This window comes from Coregonus clupeaformis, chromosome 26, assembly GCF_020615455.1.
Source record: "Coregonus clupeaformis isolate EN_2021a chromosome 26, ASM2061545v1, whole genome shotgun sequence".
In the NCBI taxonomy this organism is placed as follows: domain Eukaryota; kingdom Metazoa; phylum Chordata; class Actinopteri; order Salmoniformes; family Salmonidae; genus Coregonus; species Coregonus clupeaformis.
The window spans coordinates 9,010,086-9,036,343 of record NC_059217.1 but is presented as its reverse complement, the minus strand read 5'-3'; the positions used below and the strand labels follow the sequence as shown (position 1 = coordinate 9,036,343).

General features: G+C 47.1%; 1 protein-coding gene across 8 annotated transcripts in view; it reads left to right on the top strand.

Moving 5' to 3' along the window:
- The first annotated feature begins 22,380 nt into the window (after nt 1-22,380).
- Nucleotides 22,381-26,258, top strand: part of LOC121540441 (dedicator of cytokinesis protein 7-like) — a 105,176-nt gene continuing 101,298 nt past the window's right edge. For all 8 annotated transcript variants that reach the window (XR_006657463.1, XM_045207730.1, XM_045207729.1 and 5 more), the window contains exon 1: nt 22,381-22,457. Coding sequence is in view for 7 of the 8 variants with exons in the window: in XM_045207730.1 (XP_045063665.1) it covers nt 22,420-22,457 (38 nt within the window). In the remaining variant the exon portion in view is untranslated. The remainder of the gene's footprint in view (nt 22,458-26,258) is intronic.

Below are 26,258 nucleotides of genomic sequence, written 5' to 3'. Positions count from 1 at the left end.
TATTGTTGCCATTTGTTTAGGAGGTGGAAAGTCCACTGGAGTTATTTGACGACCAGTGTGGTACACCTCAGTGATATCTCAGATGTGTTCTAAGGTTATCCCCATCGAGGAGCTTGTCCGCTCTATGTTGTCATGGGGAAGTTTACAACTAGATTTGTTTCCTGCTCTGGTGGCCTCATACAGTGTTGCACGTAGGCTCGATATGGCACAGTATTTCACCAGTGGGAATCATCGGGTCAGTTGCAGGACAGACACCGTTAGTTTCATTGTAAGGGGTTTCAGTCCCCCTCAAAGCGGAAAATGTAACATTGGAAGCAGAGTACACTCTGCACGTCGATGCGTCCATAGGACAAGTGTCCATAGGACAAGATAAGTTAATCTCAGCTACAGTATCGCATGACTCCAAGGAGGAGTGAAGTGGCTCATTCACAGAGACTGCTGGCTTGAAATCATGAAAGGACTGGTCAATCAGGTTTGCTGATTGAATGTAACAAGATATCACAATATCTCCTTTGGTCAGATGCTTCACAGAGAAGTGTCGAGACATATTTTTCGAAAGGGGTTCTTTTGATACAGTGCCTTGCAAAACTATTAATTCCCCTTGCCGTTCTTCCTATTTTGTTGCATTACAACCTGTAATTTAAATGGATTTTTATTTGGATTTCATGTAATGGACATACACAAAATAGTCATAATTGGTGAAGTCAAATGAAAAAAAGTACTTGTTTCAAAGAATAAAAATAAAACAATTACGTAAAAGTGGTGCGTGCATATGTTAAATTATTTTTTACTTTTTTATTTATTTTACCTTTATTTAACTATGCAAGTCAGTTAAGAACAAATTCTTATTTACAATGACGGCCTACACTGGCCAAACCTTGACGACGCTGGGCCAATTGTGCGCCGCCCTACGGGACTCCCAATCACGGCCGGCTGTGATACAGCCTCTAATCGAATCAGGGGGGTCTGTAGTGACGCCTCAAGCACTGAGATGCAGTGCCTTAGACCGCTGCGCCCCCTTTGCTATGAAGCCCCTAAATAAGATCTGGTGCAACCAATTACCTTCAGAAGTCACATAATTAGTTAAATAAAGTCCACCTGTGTGCAATCTAAGTGTCACATGATCTGTCACATGACCTCAGTATACATACACCTGTTCTGAAAGGCCCCAGAGTCTGCAACACCACTAAGCAAGGGGCACCACCAAGCAAGCGGCACCATGAAGACCAAGGAGCTCCCAAACAGGTCAGGGACAAAGTTGTGGAGAAGTACAGATCAGAGTTGGGTTATAAAACAATATCCGAAACTTTGAACATCCCACGGAGCACCATTAAATCCATTATAAAAAAATTGAAAGAATATGGCACCACAACAAACCTGCCAAGAGAGGGCCGCCCACCAAAACTCATGGACCAGGCAAGGAGGGCATTAATCAGAGAAGCAACAAAGAGACCAAAGATAACCATGAAAGAGCTGCAAAGCTCCACAGTAGAGATTGGAGTATCTGTCCATAAGACCACTTTAAGCTGTACACTCCACAGAGCTGGGCTTTACGGAAGAGTGGCCAGAAAAAAGCCATTGCTTTAAGAAAAAAATAAGCAAACACGTTTGGTGTTCGCCAAAAGGCATGTGGGAGACTCCCCAAACATTTGGAAGAAGGTACTCTGGTCAGGTAAGACTAAAATTGAGCTTTTTGGCCATCAAGGAAAACGCTATGTCTGGCGCAAACCCAACACCTCTCATCACCCCGAGAACACCATCCCCACTGTGAAGCATGGTGTTGGCAGAATCATGCTGTGGGGATGTTTTTCATCGGCAGGGACTGGAAAACTGGTCAGAATTGAAGTAATGATGGATGGCGCTAAATACAGGGAAATTATTGAGGGAAACCTGTTTCAGACTTCCAGAGATTTGAGACTGGGATGGAGGTTCACCTTCCAGCAGGAAAATGACCTTAAGCATACTGCTAAAGCAACACTCGAGTGGTTTAAGGAGAAACATTTAAATGTCTTGGAATGGCCTAGTCAAAGCCCAGACCTCAATCCAATTGAGAATCTGTGGTATGACTTAAAGACTGCTGTACACAAGCGAAACCCATCCAACTTGCCTTGAAGAATGGGCAGAAACCCCAGTGGCTAGATATGCCAAGCTTATAGAGACATACCCCAAGAGACTTGCAGCTGCAATTGCTGCAAAAGGTAGCTCTACAAAGTATTGACTTTGGGGTGGTGAATAGTTATGCACGCCTAAGTTTTCAGTTTTTTTGTCTTATTTCTTGTTTGTTTCACAATAAAACATATTTTGCATCTTCAAAGTGGTAGGCATGTTGTGTAAATCAAATTATACAAACTCCCAAAAAATCCATTTTAATTCCAGGTTGTGAGGCAACAAAATAGGAAAAATGCCAAGGGGGGTGAATACTTTCACAAGCCACTGTATTAGAGCTTATGCATATGCATAGTCTTATGAGCCCAAGTCTGAAAAAAGAAATGGAATACAAATCATGATTGTGCCATTATACCGCATATTACGCATGGAAGATGTACAGCTACATTTCAGATACATCGAACAAAACTGATTTAAGATGTATTTGTTTCATAATTGGTCTAGCCTATACTCCAAAATTAGACAAATCCGAGTAATTGCCTTTGAGTGTGGACTGTATTGTTATGCATACTGGATGGACTGGTTACCTTATGCTATGCTCCGAAATGTCTATCCATGAGTCTGGGAGAGAATGTATAGCCCTAGGCGATGCTGTTGGTTCATTGATTGTGCAGGGTGGCTTACAGTTAGCCTACAATTAGTGAATGTGTATTTGTATTTTAAGTAGCCTAGTAATAGGGCATTTTTTATATTTTCATAATGAATTGAGTAACACATTACCTTTAGCTATACAGAATATCTCACCACCATGTGTTTCCATCTCCTCCTCTCTTCTTCTTCTATGGTATATTGGCGATCGTACAATTTAATGTGCATCCCGCCACCTACTGTGCGGGCTGGAAACAGGATTCCAAAAACTTAACTAAAAAAATAAATAAAATAACGTTTCTGTTAAAAAATAAAACAGATCTGATCCCTACACAGGTTCACCAGGAACCTAGGAGGGCGGGTCATCCGGCGCCAGTACCCCTTGCAAGTCCTCAGACGTAAAATCCTTAAGTCCCAAAAACTTTTCTGCCGCAGCCACAATCATGTACAGTTTCTTAGACTTCTTTGAGACTTGTGTCATACAGTTTATAACTGTGACAATGAAAGCCACAAAATCCAGGGTATCTTTGACTGGCAGCAAACATTTACTACAGGCTGTGGTGCGTCCACTACCATATCTTAACTAGTATCACTTGTTTTCTCAATTATTTGAATCACCTCCACATAGGAGATTCGATTGACCGTTCTAACTTTTGCCCCCTCAATCTCCTTCACCCTTACAGGGCACTCCAGGAACTCGGGATCATGATCATCACCACAATTACAACACCATCTTCCGGGCGGCAGGTAGCTTAGTGGTTAAGAGCGTTGTGCCAGTAACCGAAAGGTTGCTGGTTCTAATCCCCGAGCCGACTAGGTGAAAAATCTGTCGATGTGCCCTTGAGCAAGGCACTTAACCCTAATTGCTCCTGTAAGTCGCTCTGGATAAGAGCGTCTGCTAAATGACCAATTATTTTATAATTATATCTTCCATCTACACACAGTCCGTTTGCACACACTTGAAACATGGCCAAATCCTCTTACACTGCAACAATTTGGGGACGAAAGCACTTACATAACCAAGCTTCACATGCGTAGGTATTTGCTCTTTGTCAAAAAAACAACAGGACCAACAGACTTTCTTATTTTTCTCCATTCAAACAGAGGGTCAGACGCCGGGCACCAACCACACTAGCAATTCTCTTCAGGTACTCAACCTGAACATCAGTCGTCATCCCTGAGATGACTCCTTTGACGGGTGCTCTACTTCGAAGTTCAAAACACAAAACTTCTGTTGTCCGGATTATTTTGAGGCTCACTGCAATCTTCCTCTGTTCTTCAGAAATACAATTAATCAAAATAAGACCACTCCTGGTCACTCTGACCGACTCCACTTTTCCCAGCGCATCCTTCACCTTTTTCGACACCTCAAACGGGTCTCCCACATATGCATCCTTACTCAACAAACGCATCCCAACAAGAAGCGATTCATTATCATTCACACATGTATCCTCCACTTCAATTTTAGACAATTTCCTTTTTGTTCCAGGTTTTTTGATACTGCTATTGTCCATTCAGAACATTCGTCTTTACCAACTTTGCTCGACGCGCTGCTTGATTCGAACTCAACAGCCACTTCCGCCATCTTTCTTCCATCTCCTCCTCTCTCTCCATGATTTATTTCTCGAGTGCACAGACGGGCTGCCAACAGTTTAGTGAAATATGTTTCATTACGAAAACATGTTACTATCGATGTTCCAGAACATATTTCACTTGGTTTCCCAAATTAAGCACTGGGTAGCTGCAGGAACAAGGTTGGACAGCCCATGGCATACAGAGTTTGTGCAGAATATAACCTGTCGGGCAGCAAGAGCATGCTCCTCAAACAGTGGTTGATGCATGGAGTGAAATAAGTGTTCTTATATTTATTTCTCAGCTGCTCATATTAAGCAATGCTCCGCTATAAAACCAAAGTAGCCCACAAAACAGACAGGCGGGAATGTGCAGGGCCTCCATTCACTATTCGTGTGGTTGTGGGGCACATATCTTTCTTGTGTTATTATATAAAACAATGGTTGTTGAAGTGTACAGCTACATTTCAGATACATTTTTGTAGATTTCAACAGCAGTAGGACCAATCTACCTTGTTTTATTAGGGCTCTAAAGCAATACTATTACTGAAACAAAACATAAACGCAACATGTAAAGTGATTCCCCTGTTTCATGAGCTGAAATAAAGATCCCAGAAATTTTCCAGACAAACAAAAATATTATTTATCTCAAATGTTTTGCACAAATTTGTTTACATCCCTGTTAGTGAGCATTTCTCCTTTGCAAAGACAATCCATCCACCTGACAGTTGTGGCATATCAAGAAGCTGATTAAACAGCATGATCATTACACAGGTGCTGTGCTGGGGACAATAAAAGGCCACTCAAAAATGCAGTTTTGTCATACAACACAATGCCACAGATGTCTAAAGTTTTGAGGGAGTGTGCAATTGGCATGCTGACTGCAGGAATGTCCAACAGAGCTATTGCCAGAGACTTAAATGTTCATTTCTCTACCATAAGCCGCCTCCAACGTCGTTTTAGAGAATTTGGCAGTACGTCCATCCGGCCTCACAACCGCAGACCACCATGTCTGTAATAAAGCACTTTTATGGTGAAAGAAATCATTCTGATTGGCTGGGCCTGGCTCCCCAGTGGGTGTGCCTATGCCCTCCCAGGCCCACCCATGGCTGCGCCCCTGCCCATTCATGTGAAATCCATAGATTAGGGCCTATTGAATTTATTTAAATTGACTGATTTCCTTCTATGAACTGTAACTCAGTAAAACTTTGAAATTGTTGCATGTTGTGTTTATATTTTTGTTCAGTATAGTCGTGCCCCCCCCATGGATTTATAGAATACCCCCTCAGGCATGTCATCCGGGAGCCGGACCTGGCCCCATCATCTACAAACAGGGAGAGGCCAAAACCAGGCCCGACATCCTGGAACATGTCATTCACCATTATATTAAACAAAACTGGACTAATTACACTTCCCTGCGGTGTCCCATTCTCTATCCCCACTGACTCAGAATATGCCCCACCAACTCTGACCTGGATAGTCTGGTTCTTCAAGTAATCAAATAAAATCAATGTTTATTGGTTGCATACACAGATTTGCTAGTAACAGTGCAGGGTACTGGGCGGAGGCCAGCTAGTGGTGACTGTTTAACAGTCTGATGGCCTGAAAATAAAAACTGTTTGTCAGTCTCTCGGTCCCAGCTTTGCTTCACCTGTACTGTCTCCGCTTTCTAGATGTAGTCCTGTGTAGCTCAGTTGGTAGAGCAAGGCGCTTGCAACGCCAGGGTTGTGGGTTTGATTCCCACGGGGGACCAGTATGGAAAAATAAAAACATAAAATGTATGCACTCACTAACTGTAAGTCACTCTGGATAAGAGCATCTGCTAAATGACTTAAATGTAGATGGTAGCGCGGTGAACAGGCTTGGGTGGCTGAGGTCTTTGATGATCTTGTTGGCCTTCCTGTGACACCGTGAGCTGCAGCTGTCCTGGAGGTCAGGCAGTGTGCCCCCGGTGATGCGTTGGACTGACTGCACCACCCTCTGGAGAGCCGTGCGGGTGGTGCAGTTGCTGTACCAGGTGGTTATACAGCCCAACAGAATACTCTTGATGGTGCATCTGTGGAAGTTTGTGAGGGGGTCTTAGTGGCCAAGACTAATTTATACAGCCTCCTAAGGTTGAAGAGGCGCTATTGTGCCTTCTTCACCACGCTGTCGGTGTGGAGGGACCATTTCAGGTACTCAGTGATGTGCACGCCGAGGAACTTGAAGCTTTTGACCTTCTCCACTGCAGCCCCGTCGATGTGGATGGGGGCGTGCTCTCTCTGCTGTCTCCTGTAGTTCACGATCAGCACCTTAGTTTTGTTGACATTGAGGTTATATTCCTGCCACCACTCTTGCAGTGCTCTCATCTCCTCCCTGTAGGCTGTCTCGTCGTTGTTGGTAATCAGGCCTACCACTGTTATGTCGTAAGCAAACTTTTGAGTTGGAGACATGCAAGAACAGGAGGGGGCTGAGTACGCACCCCTGTGGGGTCCACGTGTTAAGGATCAGCGTGGCGGAGGTGTTGTTGCCTACCTTCACCACCTGGCTGCCTGTCAGGAAGTTTAGGACCCAGTTGCACAAATCTAGGACCAAGTTGCACAATCCTGAATCCAATTAAACAGGTGACACCGCACCCCAGCAACATGCAACTTCAGCAGCAGTCCCCCTTTCCAGAGCATGTCGTATGCCTTTTCAATGTCTAGAAATAACACCACCACGTCCTTCTTGTTGGCCAGCGCCTTCTTTATATCTCAGTCCAGTGCTAGCACAGAGTCCATGGTACAAAGTCCTAACGTTAATCCGCTCTGGTATGGGGAAAAGAGACCTTCACTCTCAAACATTCAGTGAGGGAAAAAAGTATTTGATCCCCTGCTGATTTTGTAAGTTTGCCCACTGACAAAGACATGATCAGTCTATAATTTTAAAGGTAGGTTTATTTGAACAGTGAGAGACAGAATAACAACAAAAAAATCCAGGAAAACGCAATTGATTTGCATTTTAATGAGGGAAATAAGTATTTGACCCCTCTGCAAAACATGACTTGGTACTTGGTGGCAAAACCCTTGTTGGCAATCACAGAGGTCAGACGTTTCTTGTAGTTGGCCACCAGGTTTGCACACATCTCAGGAGGGATTTTGTTCCACTCCTCTTTGCAGATCTTCTCCAAGTCATTAAGGTTTCGAGGCTGACGTTTGGCAACTCGAACCTTCAGCTCCCTCCACAGATTTTCTATGGGATTAAGGTCTGGAGACTGGCTAGGCCACTCCAGGACCTTAATGTGCTTCTTCTTGAGCCACTCCTTTGTTGCCTTGGCCGTGTGTTTTGGGTCATTGTCATGCTGGAATACCCATCCACGACCCATTTTCAATGCCCTGGCTGAGGGAAGGAGGTTCTCACCCAAGATTTGACGGTACATGGCCCCGTCCATCGTCCCTTTGATGCGGTGAAGTTATCCTGTCCCCTTAGCAGAAAAATACCCCCAAAGCATAATGTTTCCACCTCCATGTTTGATGGTGGGGATGGTGTTCTTGGGGTCATAGGAAGCATTCCTCCTCCTCCAAACACGGCTAGTTGAGTTGATGTCAAAGAGCTCGATTTTGGTCTCATCTGACCACAACACTTTCACCTAGTTCTCGTCTGAATCATTCAGATGTTCATTGGCAAACTTCAGACGGTCCTGTATATGTGCTTTCTTGAGCAGGCGGACCTTGCGGGCGCTGCAGGATATCAGTCCTTCACGGCGTAGTGTGTTACCAATTTTTTTCTTGGTGACTATGGTCCCAGCTGCCTTGAGATCATTGACAAGATCCTCCCGTGTAGTTCTGGGCTGATTCCTCACCGTTCTCATGATCATTGCAACTCCACGAGGTGAGATCTTGCATGGAGCCCCAGGCCGAGGGAGATTGACAGGTCTTTTGTGTTTCTTCCATTTGCGAATAATCACACAAACTGTTGTCACCTTCTCACCAAGCTGCTTGGCGATGGTCTTGTAGCCCTTTCCAGCCTTGTGTAGGTCTACAATCTTGTCCCTGACATCCTTGGAGAGCTCTTTGGTCTTGGCCATGGTGGAGAGTTTGGAATCTGATTGATTGATTGCTTCTGTGGACAGGTGTCTTTTATATAGGTAACAAACTGGGATTAGGAGCACTCCCTTTAAGAGTGTGCTCCTAATCTCAGCTCGTTACCTGTATAAAAGACACCTGGGAGCCAGAAATCTTTCTGATTGAGAGGGGGTCAAATACTTATTTCCCTCATTTAAAATGCAAATTAATTTATAACATTTTTGACATGCGTTTTTCTGGATTATTTTGTTGTTATTCTGTCTCTCACTGTTCAAATAAACCTACCATTAAAATTATAGACTGATCATTTCTTTGTCAGTGGGCAAACGTATAAAATCAGCTGGGGATCATATACTTTTTTCCCTCACTGTATGTACTAATTTGTCTGTGACCATTCTTTCCATTACTTTACACAGTACAGAGGTCAACTCTATGGGTCGGTATGAGCCTGGGTGGGATGCTTTTTTTCCCGGTTTCACGATTGGCACTATGGCATGTTTCCACGCTGCTGGTAACGTCCCCTCCTCCCATACTGTATTCATTAATGCCAGTACCTCCTACAGTACCAAATCATCCAGTTGTTTAAGTTGTTCATAGCATAGCCCATCCTTACCCGGGGCCGTGTTTCCTCCTCCTTGTATGGTCCGGCACAGATCAGTGATTGTAAAAATATTAAAAATTGCTCAGCTCAATATTGTCATAGTTGGGCTCAAGCTCATCCTCTATGTCTGACATCATTACTGTCTGTGTCTTAATTCCCTCCTCCCCAACATTATCTACACTGTGGATAGCCTGAAACATTTTGACACATAAGTCAGCTTTATCTTTATAATTCACGGTGATCTCTTCTCCATCCTCCAACACCGGCATACCCAACCGTCTGTAACTTCCCGACATTCGCCAAATCACAGCCCACACTTCCCCCACTGATGTATCTGCCCCCAATTTCCTGCAATATTTTGCCAACACTCCCACTTAGCTCCCATAATGACCTTCCTCACCTCCCTTTGCTTTAATACTCCACCGCTGAACTCTCCATTGGATATCGTCTCAAGGCCCTGTATGCCAAATTTCTAGCACAACTGCAGCATCACAAACCTTGTTCCTCCAGGGCATACTGATCCATGCCCTAGGGGCCTTTTATGTGGGATAGTAAGCGCAGAAGCTTGAATTATCATTGAACACAGGGATTCATTCCATTCTTCAACTGATCAGTCACTATGAACCTTACTGAAACATTCTGCACATTTCTCTGCAAATTTCTCCCATCAAGCTTTTCCAAATTCCGGGGGTCTATGTCTTTCATCCACTTCAACCAACAGTTTTCAGCCAAACCAGCTCAGAATTGGGAAAAGGTCGCTCCCAATTGTACAGTATACCGGTCCATTAAATCCCAATCCCCTCTTCTGGCCAGATCCCCCGATGCCAGCGTCAGATCAATGCATGACATAGTTGCCCTCCAAATATGAAATCTCATTGGGCATCCATCGATTATGCAGACTCATCTGTGGTTATCGAGGAATTCTTCAATAACTTCCCTGTTCCTATCCATCTTCGTGCTACCCCAAAGCCCCACAGTGGGCATTCAAATCCCCCACCCATATCACAGGAGCCTTTACAGCAGCCATTATCTCATCAAGCGCCTCCAATCTCCAGCGGGAGTCATGGGTTGTAAAAGTTAAGTACTGTAATTCTACACTGGACACTCCACACTTCAACCGCTATACATTCCAACTCAGTTCTCAACATTATCTACTGTACACCTAGTTTCAGAAACATCGCACAGCCACCCCCCAGTCACTCTTCCCGATCTGCCCGTGCGGCCACATACCCAGGCAAAACCAAACCCAAAAATGGTTTCAACCACGTTTCTTGCGCAGACTGTCTCAGGCTTATCCTTAAATACACTACCGGTCAAAAGTTTGGACACACCTACTCATTCAAGGGTTTTTCTTTATTTTTACTATTTTCTACATTGTAGAATAATAGTGAAGACATCACAACTATGAAATAACATATATGGAATCATGAAGTAAACAGAAAAGTGTTAAACAAATCAAAATGTATTTCATATTTGAGATTCTTCAAATAGCCACCCTTTGCCTTGATGACAGCTTTGCACACTCTTGGCATTCTCTCAACCAGCTTCATGAGGTAGTCACCTGGAATGCATTTCAATTAACAGGTGTACCTTCTTAAAAGTTAATTTGTGGAATTTCTTTCCTTCTTAATGCGTTTGAGCCAATCAGTTGTGTTGTGACAAGGTAGGGGGGTATACAGAAGATAGCCCTATTTGGTAAAAGACCAATCCATATTATGGCAAGAACATCTCAAATAAGCAAAGAGAAATGACAGTCCATCATAACTTTAAGACATGAAGGTCAGTCAATATGGAACATTTCAAGAACTTAGGAAACTTTGCGGTATTTTGTTTTTTTATATATTATTTTTTACATTATTAGCTCAGAAAGTGTTTTGTATCATTACATACAGCTAGGAAAAACGATTTGATATCAGAGCGGCGGTAACTCACCAGCATTACGACCAGGAATACGACTTTCCCGAAGCAGATCCTTTGTGTGCTCTGCCCAGGGCAATTGAACTGATTCCAGCGGCTGACCCAAAACATCGCCGGTGGAGGAGAAGCACTCGGAGTGGCCTGCTGGTTCGACTTAGGAGGCGCGCACACCACCCACCACTTCCAAGTATACTACTCGCTAATGTTCAGTCTCTGGTTAACAAGCTCGACGAGCTCCGGGCAAGGATTTATTTCCAGAGAGACATCAAGGCCTGTAACATACTTTGTTTCAAGGAAACATGGCTCTCTGGGGATATTCTGTCGAAATCGGTCCAGCCAGATGGGTTCTCAGTTCATCGCGCAGACAGGAATAAAAATCTCTCCAGGAAGCAGAAGGGCGGAGGTGTGTGTTTCATGATTAACGACTCATGGTGTAATTGTAGTAACATACAGGAACTAAAGTTATTTTGTTCACCCGACCTAGAATACCTCACAATCAAATGCCGACCGTATTATCTCCCAAGAGAATTTTCTTTGGTTATAGTCACGGCCGTGTATATCCCCCCTCAAGACAATTGTCACGGTATACTACGCCAGAACCCAGAAGCAGACCAGGACAAGGTACTTAGAGGAAAAGGTGAGTGTTTATTAATTGACTCCCGAGTGAGGCTGAATAATCCAGGGACAGAGCGGGTGGCGTGGATGGGTTGTTGAGGGTGCAGTGGTAGGTCCAGACATGGCTCGGCAGCCGCCGACCATCAGGCAGAGGTTGGGTGAAGGTTCCGGGTGAGAGACTGCAGACAGAACAAAACGGAGGTGAGTACACAGCAATTCAACAAGGTGCAAAACAACAAAAACTAACGCTAGAACTCAAGGCTGATACGCTGACAAACATACTGTTCATGGCTAACGATCCGGCAGGAACTGGATGTTTGGCCAGAGCCTAAGAAGGGTGATGATCAGGACCAGGTGTGCAGATTGCTGATGGGATGCAGGTGCGGAAAACAAGAGAGCTCCCCGGAGCGTTCCCGAACCCTCGGGAAACTGGAGATCACGAACAGGAAAAACTAGTCACCAGACAGGACCCGACTCAGACTGCCGGGATCGTTACAGTACCCCCCCCTCCGACCGAACGCCACCGGCGGACCTCCCGGAGCGCCAGGATGGAGGCGGTAGAAATCACTGATGAGGTCAGCATCTAGGACCTGTCGCCGCGGAATCCAACTCCTCTCTTCAGGACCATACCCCTCCCAGTCCACGAGATACTGGAAACCCCGGCCCCGCCGTCTGGAATCCATGATGCGACGCACCGTGTAGGCAGGACCACCTCCGATCATCCGAGGAGGAGGAGGAGGAGGCGGAGGAGGCAACAGAGGACTGAGGAAGACAGGCTTGAGGCAGGAGACATGAAAGGTGGGATGGACTCTGAGCGTCCTCGGTAGTTTGAGTCGAACTGCCACTGGATTGATCACCTTCTCCACCACAAACGGACCAATGAACTTCGGTAACAACTTCCTGGACTCAGTCCGTAAAGGAAGATCCCGTGTGGCCAACCAGACCCTATCTCCGATGGTGTAGGTGGGAGCGGGGATCCGGCGACGATTCGCCTGGAGCTGATACCGGTCCGAAACTCTAAGGAGTGCCTTTCTGGCCCGATGCCAGGTCCGGTGGCAACACGAATATGGGCCTGAACAGAAGGCACTGAGAGCTCCTTCTCCTGAGAAGGGAACAAGGGAGGTTGGTAGCCATACAGGCACTGGAAGGGAGACATCCCAGTGGCAGATGTAGGGAGAGTATTGTGGGCATACTCAACCCAAGGCAACTGAGAGACCCAGGAGGTGGGGTTGGAAGAGACCAGACAGCGTAGCGTGGATTCCATCTTCTGGTTGGCTCTCTCCGCCTGACCATTGGATTGGGGGTGAAAACCAGATGTGAGACTGACTGTAGCTCCAATGGCCAAACAGAAGGACTTCCAGACAGCAGAGGTAAACTGAGGGCCACGGTCGGAAACGATATCACTGGGCAACCCGTGGACCCTGAAAACCTCCCCTAACCAGGATCTCGGACGTCTCCGAGGCAGAGGGAAGCTTGGCAATAGGCACAAAGTGGGCGAACTTGCTGAATCTGTCCACGATCGTCAGAACGACCGTGTTCCCCTCAGAAGCGGGCAACCCAGTGACGAAGTCCAGGGCCAGATGCGACCATGGTCGCCGGGGAATAGGAAGGGGGTGAAGTAGTCCAGAGCTGGGCCGATTGGTACTCTTATTCTGCGCACACACTGGACAAGCAGCAACAAAACCCCGAGTATCCTCGGCCATGGCAGGCCACCAAAAAGCGTCTGCGAAGAAACGCCATTGTCCGAGCCACGCCAGGGTGACAAGCCATCTTGCTGGCGTGGGACCATTTGAGGACAGCAGGACGAACCGACTCAGGCACAAACAACCGACCGGGTGGACCGTTACCGGGACCGGGCTGAGTCCGAAGGGCCGCCAGCACCTCCTCCTCAATCTTCCACATAACTGCTCCCACGACGCAGTTCCGGGGGAGGATTGTCTCGGTCTTGGACCCACTCTCCTCCGTCTTGGAGAACATCCGGGACAAGGCGTCCGCCTTGCCGTTCTTAGATCCAGGTCGGAACGTCAGGGCAAACTTGAATCGTCCGAAAAACAACGCCCACCTGGCCTGACCGGGGAGTTGAGGCGTTTAGCCGATTGCACGTAAGCAAGATTCTTGTGGTCAGTCCAGACAATAAACGGTTGCTCCGCCCTCCAACCAGTGGCGCCACTCCTCCAAGGGCAAGTTTCACCGCGAGAAGCTCCCGGTTACCCACATCGTAATTCCTCTCCGCAGGCGAAAGGCGACGAGAGTAGTAGGCGCAGGGATGGAGTTTACTGTCCGTGGAGCATCGCTGCGACAGGATGGCGCCAACTCCCACATCAGACGCGTCCACTTCAACGACGAACTGACGGGCCGTGTCCGGTTGAGAGAGAATCGGTGCGTTGGTGAATCGCCTCTTCAAATCCAGAAACCGCTTCGATCCGCCTCCGGATTCCACTTGAAGGTCCTGATACTGGAAGTCAAGGCAGTTAACGGAGACGGCCACACGGCTGTAATCCCGGATGAATCTGCGGTAGAAATTGCAAACCCCAAAAATCTCTGGAGCTGCAATCTCGTACCGGGCTGGACCCATTCCAGAACCGCTCTAACCTTCTCCTGGTCCATCCTAATCTCTCCCCTGGAGATGATGTACCCGAAAGGATGTCGTGTGGGCGTGAAACTCGCACTTCTCGGCCTTCACGAACAGGCGATTCTCCAACAATCGCTGCAGCACCTGCCGGACATGCTGGACGTGGTCGGAAGGTTCCTTCGAGAAGATCAGAATGTCATCCAGGTAAACAAACACAAAGAGACCGATCATATCTCTCAGGACGTCGTTCACCATACTCTGGAATACCGCTGGAGCATTGGTCAGTCCAAACGGCATCACCTGATACTCGAGTGACCCATCGGGTGTATTGAAACCCGTCAACCACTCGTCCCCCTCTCTGATCCGGACCAGGTGATACGCATTGCGTAGGTCTAGCTTGGTGAACACCGTAGCACCCTGTAAGGAGTCGAAGGCAGAACTCATCAAGGGCAGGGGATACTTGTTCTTGATCGTGATGTCATTCAACCCCCGATAATCAATACACGGTCGAAGAGAGCCATCCTTCTTACCCACAAAGAAGAATCCTGCCCCCAGGGGTGATGACGAGGGGCGAACGAGACCAGCAGCTAGGGACTCCTTGATGTAGGTCTCCAACGCCTCACGTTCAGGTCGGGAGATACTGTATAACCTTCCCTTGGGGTAGACAGCTCCAGGGACCAGGTTGATGGCACAATCATATGGTCGGTGGGGAGGGAGTGACAGAGCCTTCTGCTTACTGAAAACTTCCCCCAAATCGTGATATGTCTCGGGAACCAGGGACAAATCTGGGGGTTTAGCCTCAATCACCTGACTGGGAACCGAATGGGGGCAGGCAGTCTTGAGACAGTTAGCATGACAATCAAGGCTCCAACTCGTTACCTTGCCCGTCACCCAATCGAACGTGGGATTGTGTTCCTTCAGCCAGGGGTATCCAAGGACCAGAGGAACATGGGAAGACGGCAGAATGAAGAATGAAATCATCTCAGAATGATTCCCCGACAACCGCATCTTAACCGGTTCAGTCCTCATCGTGATACGTGCCAGACTACTGCCGTTCAGAGTGGTCGCTTCAATGGCTTCCGGCAATTGCTCCTTGGAAAGCCCCAGCTGTTCCACCAACTTCGGCATCAAGAAAGCTTCCATCGGCACCTGAATCGATAAAAGCGTTAAGCGCTAAGCTCTGATTCCTGTTCACAAGGGTAGCCGGAAACGGGGTCTGACAGAGGTACTGAGAGGTTGAAACTGGCTCGCTAAAAGTCCTCCCAACTTTAGCGAGCCGGGCAGTTTGGCGACCGCCGGGAACAGGTGGAGATGTAATGTCCCGAGCTACCACAGTAGAGGCAGCAGTTGGTCTGACGTCTATGTTGACGCTCCTCCTTGGTTAACCCGTGCCGCCCCCACTTGCATGGGTTCAGAATCGGGAGAGAGGACCTCTCCACTAATCCATTGTGGAGGAGAATGATCGACGTGTTCTGGTCCACCACCCGACCCGACTGGGAACTGAGAAGCTGATCGATTGGACCGGACCCCATTGCTTCTCCCTCCTTCGCTCTCGGACTCGATTATCCACCCGAATAGACAAGGCTACCAAGCTGTCCAGGTCACTAGGGCTCCGGATAGGAGATCAACTCATCCTTGAGCTGCTCCGACAGACCCTGGTAAAAGGCCGCTTGCAGAGACTCCTCGTTCCACCCACTCTCCACAGCCAACGTCTTGAACTCGATCACGAAGTCGGCCACGCTGCGAGTTCCTTGGTGAAGCGAAAACAGGCGCCTAGCTGCGTCCCTCCTCGGACGGAATGGTCGAAGAGCTTCCTCATCTCGGCCGTGAACCCCTGGTATGAAGCCATGCAGGGGTCTTGTCGTTCCCAAACGGCTGAAGCCCACTCCAGCGCTCGACCACGCAGCAACGCAATCACAAAGGCTATCCTAGCCTTGTCTGTGGCATAAGAGTAGGGCTGTAGATCGAACACTAATCCACACTGCATAAGGAAGGAACGGCATCTTCCCAGCTCCCCTCATATCTATCCGGCGTCGGAACCTCGGGCTCACGGAAGGACACAGCTCCCGAAGCGGCAGGCGAGATGGGGGAAACCGGTAGTGGATCCTCCACCGGAAACTTGCGTTGGTTCTGGACCTCCGTCAGACCGGTAGAAAGGTTCGAACTGACAACGCGATCTCCTGTAGTACCGTGCTATGATGGCCCAACATCTTCTCCTGATGGGTAATGGCATGGCGAACAGAGTCCAGGTCCGCTGGGTTCATTACTGGCCGGATCGTTCTGTCACGGTATACTACGCCAGAACCCAGAAGCAGACCAGGACAAGGTACTTAGAGGAAAAGGTGAGTGTTTATTAATTGACTCCCGAGTGAGGCTGAATAATCCAGGGACAGAGCGGGTGGCGTGGATGGGTTGTTGAGGGTGCAGTGGTAGGTCCAGACATGGCTCGGCAGCCGCCGACCATCAGGCAGAGGTTGGGTGAAGGTTCCGGGTGAGAGACTGCAGACAGAACAAAACGGAGGTGAGTACACAGCAATTCAACAAGGTGCAAAACAACAAAAACTAACGCTAGAACTCAAGGCTGATACGCTGACAAACATACTGTTCATGGCTAACGATCCGGCAGGAACTGGATGTTTGGCCAGAGCCTAAGAAGGGTGATGATCAGGACCAGGTGTGCAGATTGCTGATGGGATGCAGGTGCGGAAAACAAGAGAGCTCCCCGGAGCGTTCCCGAACCCTCGGGAAACTGGAGATCACGAACAGGAAAAACTAGTCACCAGACAGGACCCGACTCAGACTGCCGGGATCGTTACAACAATACCACGAAGGCCCTTAAAGAACTTCACTGGAATTGATGTAAACTGGAAACCACATATCCTGAGGCTGCATTTATTGTAGCCGGAGACTTTAACAAAGCAAATTTGAGGACTAGACTGCCGAAGTTCTATCAACATATCGACTGTTGTACTTGCGCTGCTAAAATCCTCGACCACTGCTATTCGAACTTCCGGGATGGTTATAGCGCCCTCCACCGTTCTCCTTTCGGCAAATCTGACCACTACTCCATTTTGCTCCTCCCTTCCTATAGGCAGAAACTCAAACAGGAAATACCTGTGCTAAGGACTATTCAACGCTGGTCTGACCAATCAGAATCCACGCTTCAAGATTGCTTTGATCACACGGACTGGGATATGTTCTGGGTAGCTTGTGAAAATAATTTTGACGAATACACTGAAACGGTGACTGAGTTTATCAGGAAGTGTATAGGTGATGTTGTGCCCACTGTGACTATTAAAACCTACCCTAACCAGAAACCGTGGATAGATGGCAGCATTCGCGCAAAACTGAAAGCGTGAACCACCTCATTTAACCATGGCAAGGTGACTGGGAATATGGCAGAATACAAACACTGTCGCTACTCACTCCGCAAGGCAATTAAACTGGCAAAACATCAGTATAGAGACAAAGTGGAGTGGCAATTCAACGGCTCAGACACGAGACGTATGTGGCAGGGTCTACAGACAATCACGGACTACAAAAGGAAAACCAGCCACATCGCCGACACCGACGTCTCGCTTCTAGACAAGCTAAACACCTTCGCCCGCTTTGAGAATAACACAGCGCCACCGACGAGGCCCACTATCTGTGGCCTCTCCTTCTCCATGGCTGACGTGAGTAAGACGTTCAAGCGTGTTAACCCTTGCAAGGCTGCCGGCCCAGACAGCATCCCTAGCCGCGTCCTCAGAGCATGCACAGACCAGCTGGCTGGTGTGTTTACGGACATATTCAATCTCTCCCTTTCCCAGTCTGCTGTTCCCTCAATGTTCAAGATGGCCACCATGTTTCCTGTACCCAAGAAAGCAAATGTAACTGAACTAAATGACTATCGCCCTGTAGCACTCACCTCTGTCATCATGAAGTGCTTTGACAGACTAGTCAACGATCATATCACCTCTACCTTACCTGTCACCCTAGACCCACGTCAATTTGCTTACCGCCCCAATAGATCCACAGACGATGCAATCGCCATCACACTGCACACTATCCTATCCCATCTGGACAAGAGGAATACCTATGTAAGAATGCTGTTCATTGACTATAGCTCAGCATTCAACACCATAGAACCCTCCAAGCTCATCATTAAGCTCGAGGCCCTGGGTCTGAACCCCGCCCTGTGCAACTGGGTCCTGGACTTCCTGACGGGCCGCCCCCAGGTGGTGAAGGTAGGAAACAACATCTCCACTTCGCTGATCCTCAACACTGGGGCCCCACAAGGGTGCGTGCTCAGCCCCCTCCTGTACTCCCTGTTCACCCATGACTGCGTGGCCAAGCATGCCTCCAACTCAATCATCAAGTTTACAGACGATACAACAGTAGTAGGCTTGATTACCAACAATGACGAGACTGCGTACAGGGAGGAGGTGAGGGCTGTGGGAGTGTGGTGCCAGGAAAAATAACCTCAATGTCAACAAAACAAAGGAGATGATCGTAGACTTCAGGAAACAACAGAGGGTGCACCCCCCTATCCACATTGATGGGACCGCAGTGGAGAAGGTGGAAAGCTTCAAGTTCCTTGGCGTACACATCACTGACAAACTGAAATGGTCCACCCACGCAGACAGTGTGGTGAAGTAGGCGCAACAGAGCCTCTTCAACCTCAGGAGGCTGAAGAAATTGGGCTTGGCACCTAAAACCCTCACAAACTTTTACAGATGCACAATTGAGAGCATCCTGTCGGGCTGTATCACTGCCTGGTACGGCAACTGCACCGCCCACAACCGCAGGGCTCTCCAGAGGGTGGTGCGGTCTGCCAAACGCATTACCGGGGGCAAACTACCCGCCCTCCAAGACACCTACAGCACCCGATGTCACAGGAAGGCTAAAAAGATCATCAAGGACATCAACCACCCGAGCCACTGCCTGTTCACCCTGCTATCATCCAGAAGGCGAGGTCAGTACAGGTGCATCAAAGCTGGGACTGAGAGAATGAAAAACTGCTTCTATCTCAAGGCCATCAGTCTGTTAAATAGCCATCACTAGCACATTAGAGGATACTGCCGCCTATTGAAATCACTGGCCACTTTAAGAAAAGGAACACTAGTAATTTTAATAATGTTTACATATCTTGAACTACTCATCTCATATGTATATACTGTGTTCTATTCTATAATATTATACTGTATCTTAGTCCATGCCGCTCTGTCATTGCTTGTCCATATATGTATATATTCTTAAATTCCATTCCATACTAGATTTGTGTGTTTGGGTATATGTTGTGAAATTGTTAGATATTACTTGTTAGATATTACTGCACTGTCGGAGCTAGAAGCACAAGCATTTCGCTACACCCGCAATAACATCTGCTAAACACGTGTATGTGACAAATACAATTTGATTTGATTTGAACTGATGATCTCCACATGTGTAGTTCCCATTGTACAGCACGGAGGAGGACGTGTTATGGTGTGGAGCTGCTTTACTGGTGACACTGTCTGTGATTTATTTAGAATTCAAGGCACACTTAGCCAGCATGGCTACCACAGCATTCTGCAGCGAAACGCCATCCCATCTGGTTTGGGCTCAGTGTGACTATCATTTGTTTTTTAACAGGACAATGACCTAACACACCTCCAGGCTGTGTAAGGGCTATTTGACCAAGAAGCAGAGTGATGGAGTGCTGCATCAGATGACCTGGCCTCCACAATCCCCCGACCTCAACCCAATTGAAGGAAAAGCAGCCAACAAGTGCTCAGCATATGTGGGAACTCCTTCAAGACTGTTGGAAAAGCATTCCAGGTGAAGCTGGTTGAGAGAATGCCAAGAGTATGCAAAGCTGTCATCAAGGCAAAGGGTGGCTAGAATCTCAAATATAAAATATATTTTGATTTGTTTAACACTTTTTTGGTTACTACATGATTCCATATGTGTTATTTCTTTGTTTTGAGGTCTTTCACTATTATTCTACAGTGTAGAAAGTAGTAAAAATTAAGAAAACCCTGTGTCCAAACTTTTGACTGGTACTGTACATCCAAAAACCTCTTAGATTCTTGCCCATTAAAGATTACACTTCTCGCATTCCACGTCACTATCATAAACATCATTCCATATCATCCGATTCTGACACTTCCCCAACCCCGACGTCCTCCTGAGACCCATCTCTCCTCACTACCTGTATATAGGAGTGCAAACTCACCACTGATTAATCCTTGATCTCTAAGAATGCCCCTGCTTGCTTAATCACTGCTTCTTTGACATGTTCACCTGTCTCGCTACCCACAACACTTCCACCATAAAGGCCAAGAACTCCTTCTTCTTGATCAAGTATGAGTCAGCTGGAATCACTGGTGCTGGCAGAGGGGCCATCCTTGGAACCCCTACTACCAGTGGCACGCTCACCTCCATCTGCGCAGCAGCGCTGCCCACTACTCGTTTTGCCGCCTCTTCGTACGATACTCCCTCCTCCACTCAAATCTTCTGTACTTGCTCAGCTCGACCATGGTGTGTTCACAACCTCGAAATGCTGCCACATGATTTCCCCCACAATTACAACACTTCGGCTCTCCTCCTGCACACTCTTAGCACTCATGATCACCTCCACATTTCCCACATCTTCTTGTCTTCCTGCACACCGCTGCCACATGCCCATACCTCTGGCACCTATAGCACCGCAGGGAAGGCTGCACATATGGCTTGACAGTGAAGCTCAGGAATCCAAGGTTCACTCTCTGTGGCAAGATCTCCTCGCTTCTCTGTCCATTTCGAGTCCCTTTGAACCGGAAGACATCTACGATTCGAGCCCCCTCCAGATTGTTCCTCAACTCATCCTTCGTTATATCCAGCGATACCCCATAAATGACTCCCTTGGCTCTTTGGTTCAGTCCTGGGGCATAGCACTCCACTGCCTTTCCCCCCAGCGTTTGCAGTCTCAAGGCTTTGGTCCGTTGGGCTGCAGATTTGCAAAAGATTAGCAGGTTCCCATTCGACAGGATTTTCGTATGTAGAATGTCTCCAATCTCTTTGCGCAAAGCATCTGATACTTTAAGAGGGTTAATGCTACTGCTCGCCTCTCTCCCCCTAAACTTCACAATAACCTTAAACTCCCACCCCCCCTCACAATTTCCTCAATCCTCATAAGCTTTCCACTCGAGCCACCTGGGTCACTGTTACTGCCACTCTCCTTCTCCCTCTCTTTCCGCTTTAGTTAACTCTTTAGATTAGCTACCTCCCAACCATCTCCCTTCCCCTCTTTACCCCTTTCTGGCATGATTGTGGTGTAACCAACCGACCGACCACTTCCTGCAGGGATACAGCCCCTTACAGGGACAGCTTCATGCACTGCAAAACTAGGCTCACTAACAAACACTGCTACCATGTGCGACCGACCTTTCTCACCAACCTTTCACCTCGGGTTGTCTCTCCTCACCTGAGAATGAGATCCATGGACCTGCATTGCTTCTTAAAAGTTTTATTGGAAGCTCGCAACCAACTGAAAGGTGCATACACCGCCACCCACTGTACTGGAGTGTGAGGCTGGTCACGGCCTCCCTATTCATCTATAGTCTCTTATCTAGCCCTGTGTTTCCGCCTACTGTTCTGGAGTGTGAATTCATCACACTTTGTGACACAAAAATGGAAGGGAAAAGGGACAGGGAAAAGGGAAGAAAAAATTGCCCTACCAACTAACCCTACACCCATTAAAACCTCACCACTATTCCACTACTTGGCCTTATTTGATCCTACACCAGGCCTGCAGCTTGGGAGGACGGAACACTATCGTTCAACACACCTAAAATGCAATAAAATCTTGTACACCCAAGTACTTCTCTGCAGCTGCCACCACAACATCCATTTTCTGTGATTTACTTTCCATTTCTGCAGTACAGTTGATAACCATGGCTATGAACACTAAGAAGCCAACATTCTACATGGCTACTACAAGCACATTCATTCATTCAATGAAGTTGTTGGTGTCATAATAACTTTAAAATGTATCTACGAGTTACAATCATAGAAATATAATCTATTTATGGTTTTATTGTGTCATAACATTTCATTTCCATAAATGTATATTCAGACAGTGTATGGATAATCCAGTGAGATTTGAAATAACTATTTGAAATTTTAATTTTTTCAACAGCAAATATGTGCCAAAATGCATTATGAAACTTGTATTAGGCTAATTACGTTTTTGGTGTCATGCAAAAACAGTCTGTCTGACTTGTGGCAGGGTGTGTTCGTGTGCGCCTGCTTTATGATCTTTACGGTAGCTATTCCAGATTCATTTTTTCCTTGGGAGGAAGCAGCGGAAAGTCTGGGAACCCAAGCACATCAGCGGTTGCATCCATGGCTGAGCGCCGCGCATTCGCCCAAAAAATCAGCAGGTAAGGGCGTTACTTCCAATTTTAACACTAATTGCACTGACAGAGTCCCTCGTTCAAGCTACGCTGTTTTCAATATTTAAAAACCTTTCGTCCTCTGCCCTCCGTTTCAAGGCAAAGCCATCCCCAAATCAGGCCCAGCCAGCTATTTATCGTTAGCCATATCAAAGATGCCCAAGTGCCAGTCACAGATAGACCCGCCATATAGAACAGCGATCTGTTTCTCGCAATGCATACGGGTTTGAAGTTTAGCTACGTTTGAAATCTATCATACTATGAAACCCAACCACTATTTGTCTTTACAACGATTTAGCTAAGCGTTCATTGGACTGACTAGACTAGAAAATCCGTAGTAGACAGTTGAGGTAACTTGGTGGCCACGGCTGGGTAACACTGACACATCGGCGAGACACGAGAGCAAGCAACACAGTAGCTAGCCAACAAAATTGCCAGTTGAGCGGCGACTAATGTGGGCGAAATGGAGCTCCGAAGTGGAGCTCTTTACAGTACGTGCTGATTTCAGTACCCAAAGAATAGCGCGCAATTACACAGAACAATGACTTGTGTAATTGCGGGCTATTCTTTGGGTGCTGAAATCAGTAGTTTTTGGAGAAAAACGATTATGTGATGGAGCTCCAGTATGCCCACACTTAGTAGCCGCCCAACTCCATCCTAAATCGTGCCCAACCAGTGTTGCCAAATCCTCAGTAAGGAAGTAGCTATTGGGTGTCCTAAAAGTCGCTAAATGACGTCAACACATAATTTGCATAATTGGCCATGTGCATGTAATTGTGATGGATGCTGTAGGAGATTGGAATAACTTCGTGGTAGAGACAAAAAGTGAGTAAAAAACCACCCTACATTTACATCCCGCCCGAGATCAGCCAGCAGCGGCTTCCCACATGCGCGATTCATTTGCAGTCTGGACGCGGAGGGGTGAACATCTCCTGCTCTGACTGCAGCTGCGCGAGGACTGGGCCGCCTGTGAGTGCTTTGGGACAGGGGTAACAAAGCACTCGCTGCTCGTTGAGAAGAGTAAGAACGATACGTGCTTTCACGTCAGTCTCCAATAACACCAGAAAAAGTCGCTAGATTTGTCGCTAGTCGTTTTAAAAAAAATTTGTCGCTAGAGGGCTCTGAAAACTCGCTAAATATAGCGACAGTCACTAAGTTGGCAATACTGTGCCCAACTCCATCCTAAATCGTGGAGTTGAGTTTAATCGGCTATACAGTAACGTTAACTAACATTGTCAAGGACAGTGGTATTTTACCAGCAAAAGCCCAAACATTCAAAGCTATGTCAGCCACAGTTAAAGGTAATGCATTCAGATCTAATAAGTCTATTGAAAGGAACAAAACAAAAAGATTTGTGTCAATTTCAGTTGCTTGCTGTTCATGCCAGTGGAATTAAAGCTGGATGTAAAACAATGCATTGCATTGGTGTGGAAAATTGGTAATATCTCACATACAAAAAATAGCATTATCATAACAGGGGGTAACCAATCACAACATCCACCTGTAGATTGAAATTGTCAAACTGAAACTGCCAAAACATCATAAGAGTAGCTAGCCAGATTGTTGTCCAAATCACACTAAAACCATATACAGTGGTAGATCAAAATGAATAATATACCTTTAAACAGTATTTATGCCACCCTTCAAATGTTTTACAGTACAATAGAGGTGTCTGTGCCAGTAGGCAAATTATAGGCCTAGTCATGATGATCATTGTGGTGTTGGTTTCAGTGTGAATAGTGTCTGCAGGATTGTTGTCACTTGCCAAGCGATGAGTGTAAAGAGGAGGATATGAAGCAGAACAACAAACGAAGAAGAGAGAAATTAAATAGATTTTCCAGATGACAGAACATAACCCTTCTATAGCGCACACACACACGCACGTTATGGTTTAGTTCAGACCTCCGTGCTTGATGATGGAAGCATCACTCACCACCCCAAAGGAATCAGTCTCATCAGAGCAGAATGCAGATGGGTAAAAGCAATCTGTTGACATCTTCTGGTATTTTTAGAAATCACTGACAGAATGAGGCTATGAGAATAGCGGACAATTTATCCCTCATGTTCTCTGTTGTTGGTTTGAGTCTGACTGTGAGTGTGTTATTTCTGTAAAGTATTTTCAAGAAAGTCTCAACCTATTGGGATAGACTTATCTCTCGCGGACAGATTTACGTAAACAACTGGTACTGTAGAATTTGTCGGGAAGGAATGAGATGTGTGGGATAACAAGCAGCAGTAGTTCCGATGTTTGGGTTTTTTCGTCACAGGTTATTTGGGGAAAAAATGTATGCCAAACTTTTAAATGTATGCCAAACGAAAACCATTGATTTCAAAGTTTAACAAACCATACAAGTCTATGCACAATGTGACGTCACGAGAGGCTACACAGCTTTCAGCGGGATTGCTCAAGTAGTGCAAGGAGACAAGGTTCAAACAAAACAAGGATTTTATTATAGGTCTTGGGAAATTAATGAAAATATAACAAAATTCTGTTCTCTTGTTGCTCTTTAAGGGTTAACAGTTCAGGGATGTCTCTTCCACATCCAAAATCATAATTCTCACTCGCTCAGATAACTTTTCCCCAGCCTTACTGTAGTCCACGTTGCAGCTAGTGGCCAACCCAGCAAAAAGTCCTTCCAAATGTCTCTCACGTATTTCCACAGGTGCATATATCCAAAGGTGAGTATTTCCCAAAGGTAAGTATCTCCAAATCCTTATATTCCTCATGGAAGTGGACGTGCAGCACTCTTGTCCTCCAGAGAGCCCAGGTTGGAGACTGTGTCTCTTCACCCCCACACACTCCCTCAGTGTTCTCTTCCCTTCCCAAACCTTCAGCTCATCAGCTCCTCATTTGTTTCAGCTGCGTGGGAAGATTGGCCATAGAGGGGGTGGAGTTCCCGACCATACCAGCAGATGGAGCCATAGCTGTCTGGGTTTGCAGCCACCTCAGGGGGGATGTAACGTCCTCCAGGACACAGCCTCTCGTGACATCACACATCCCCTCCTCGGGACCGACGTCCTCGTCGGGGTAAAGGCAGCGAAGAAGGCATCACGCCGGGAGAGGGCGTCCGCATTGCCGTGGTGCTTGCCAGCCTGCTCTCTCTTCAACTCCTCCACCTCTAGGACCAGGGACTCAGCCTCCTGTTGTCTCTCCTTGAGTTTCTTACTGAACGCATCAGCCTTGGTTTTAGCAGAGTTTAGCTTCTGTTGAGCAGCTTTCAGTTCCTTCTCTCTCTCTGCCTCCGCATTCTTCATCTTGTTCTCCAACACCTTGTACTTCTCCTCTGCCTTCTTCTGGACCTCCTTACTACTGCGCAGGGTCTCCTCACACTCCTCGATGGTCCTGCGCAGCCTCTCCAGCTCCTCCTGTTGCTTAGGGAAGGAGCTCTGTTGGAGTTTAGCCTGGAGGATATCTAACTCTTCTGTCTTCATGTCTAACTGTTGCTTTAACAAACGATACCTCTCAGCGGTCCCCTTCAGACCAGACAGTTCTTTGTCCAGATTCTGTAGCTCCGTCTCTGTGTCGGTCTGGGCACCTGCCATCCCTATCAGAGCCCGGGCGGGAGTGAGTAATTCGGAGGATTGCACCGGAGCCTTCCCAGGATGAGTCTTGCCTCTCCGTTTCCGAGGTACTCGGGTTATCCTCTCCTGAGACTCTCTCCAGAGTGGGTAAAAGGCTGGGCAGTCTCGTCCAATTAGGACAGGGACGGGGAGGAATCAACCACCCCCCGCCGTCGTGTGTATGGTTCCCCGTGTGCTGGTCATTGTAAGTTCAGTAATGGGGTATTC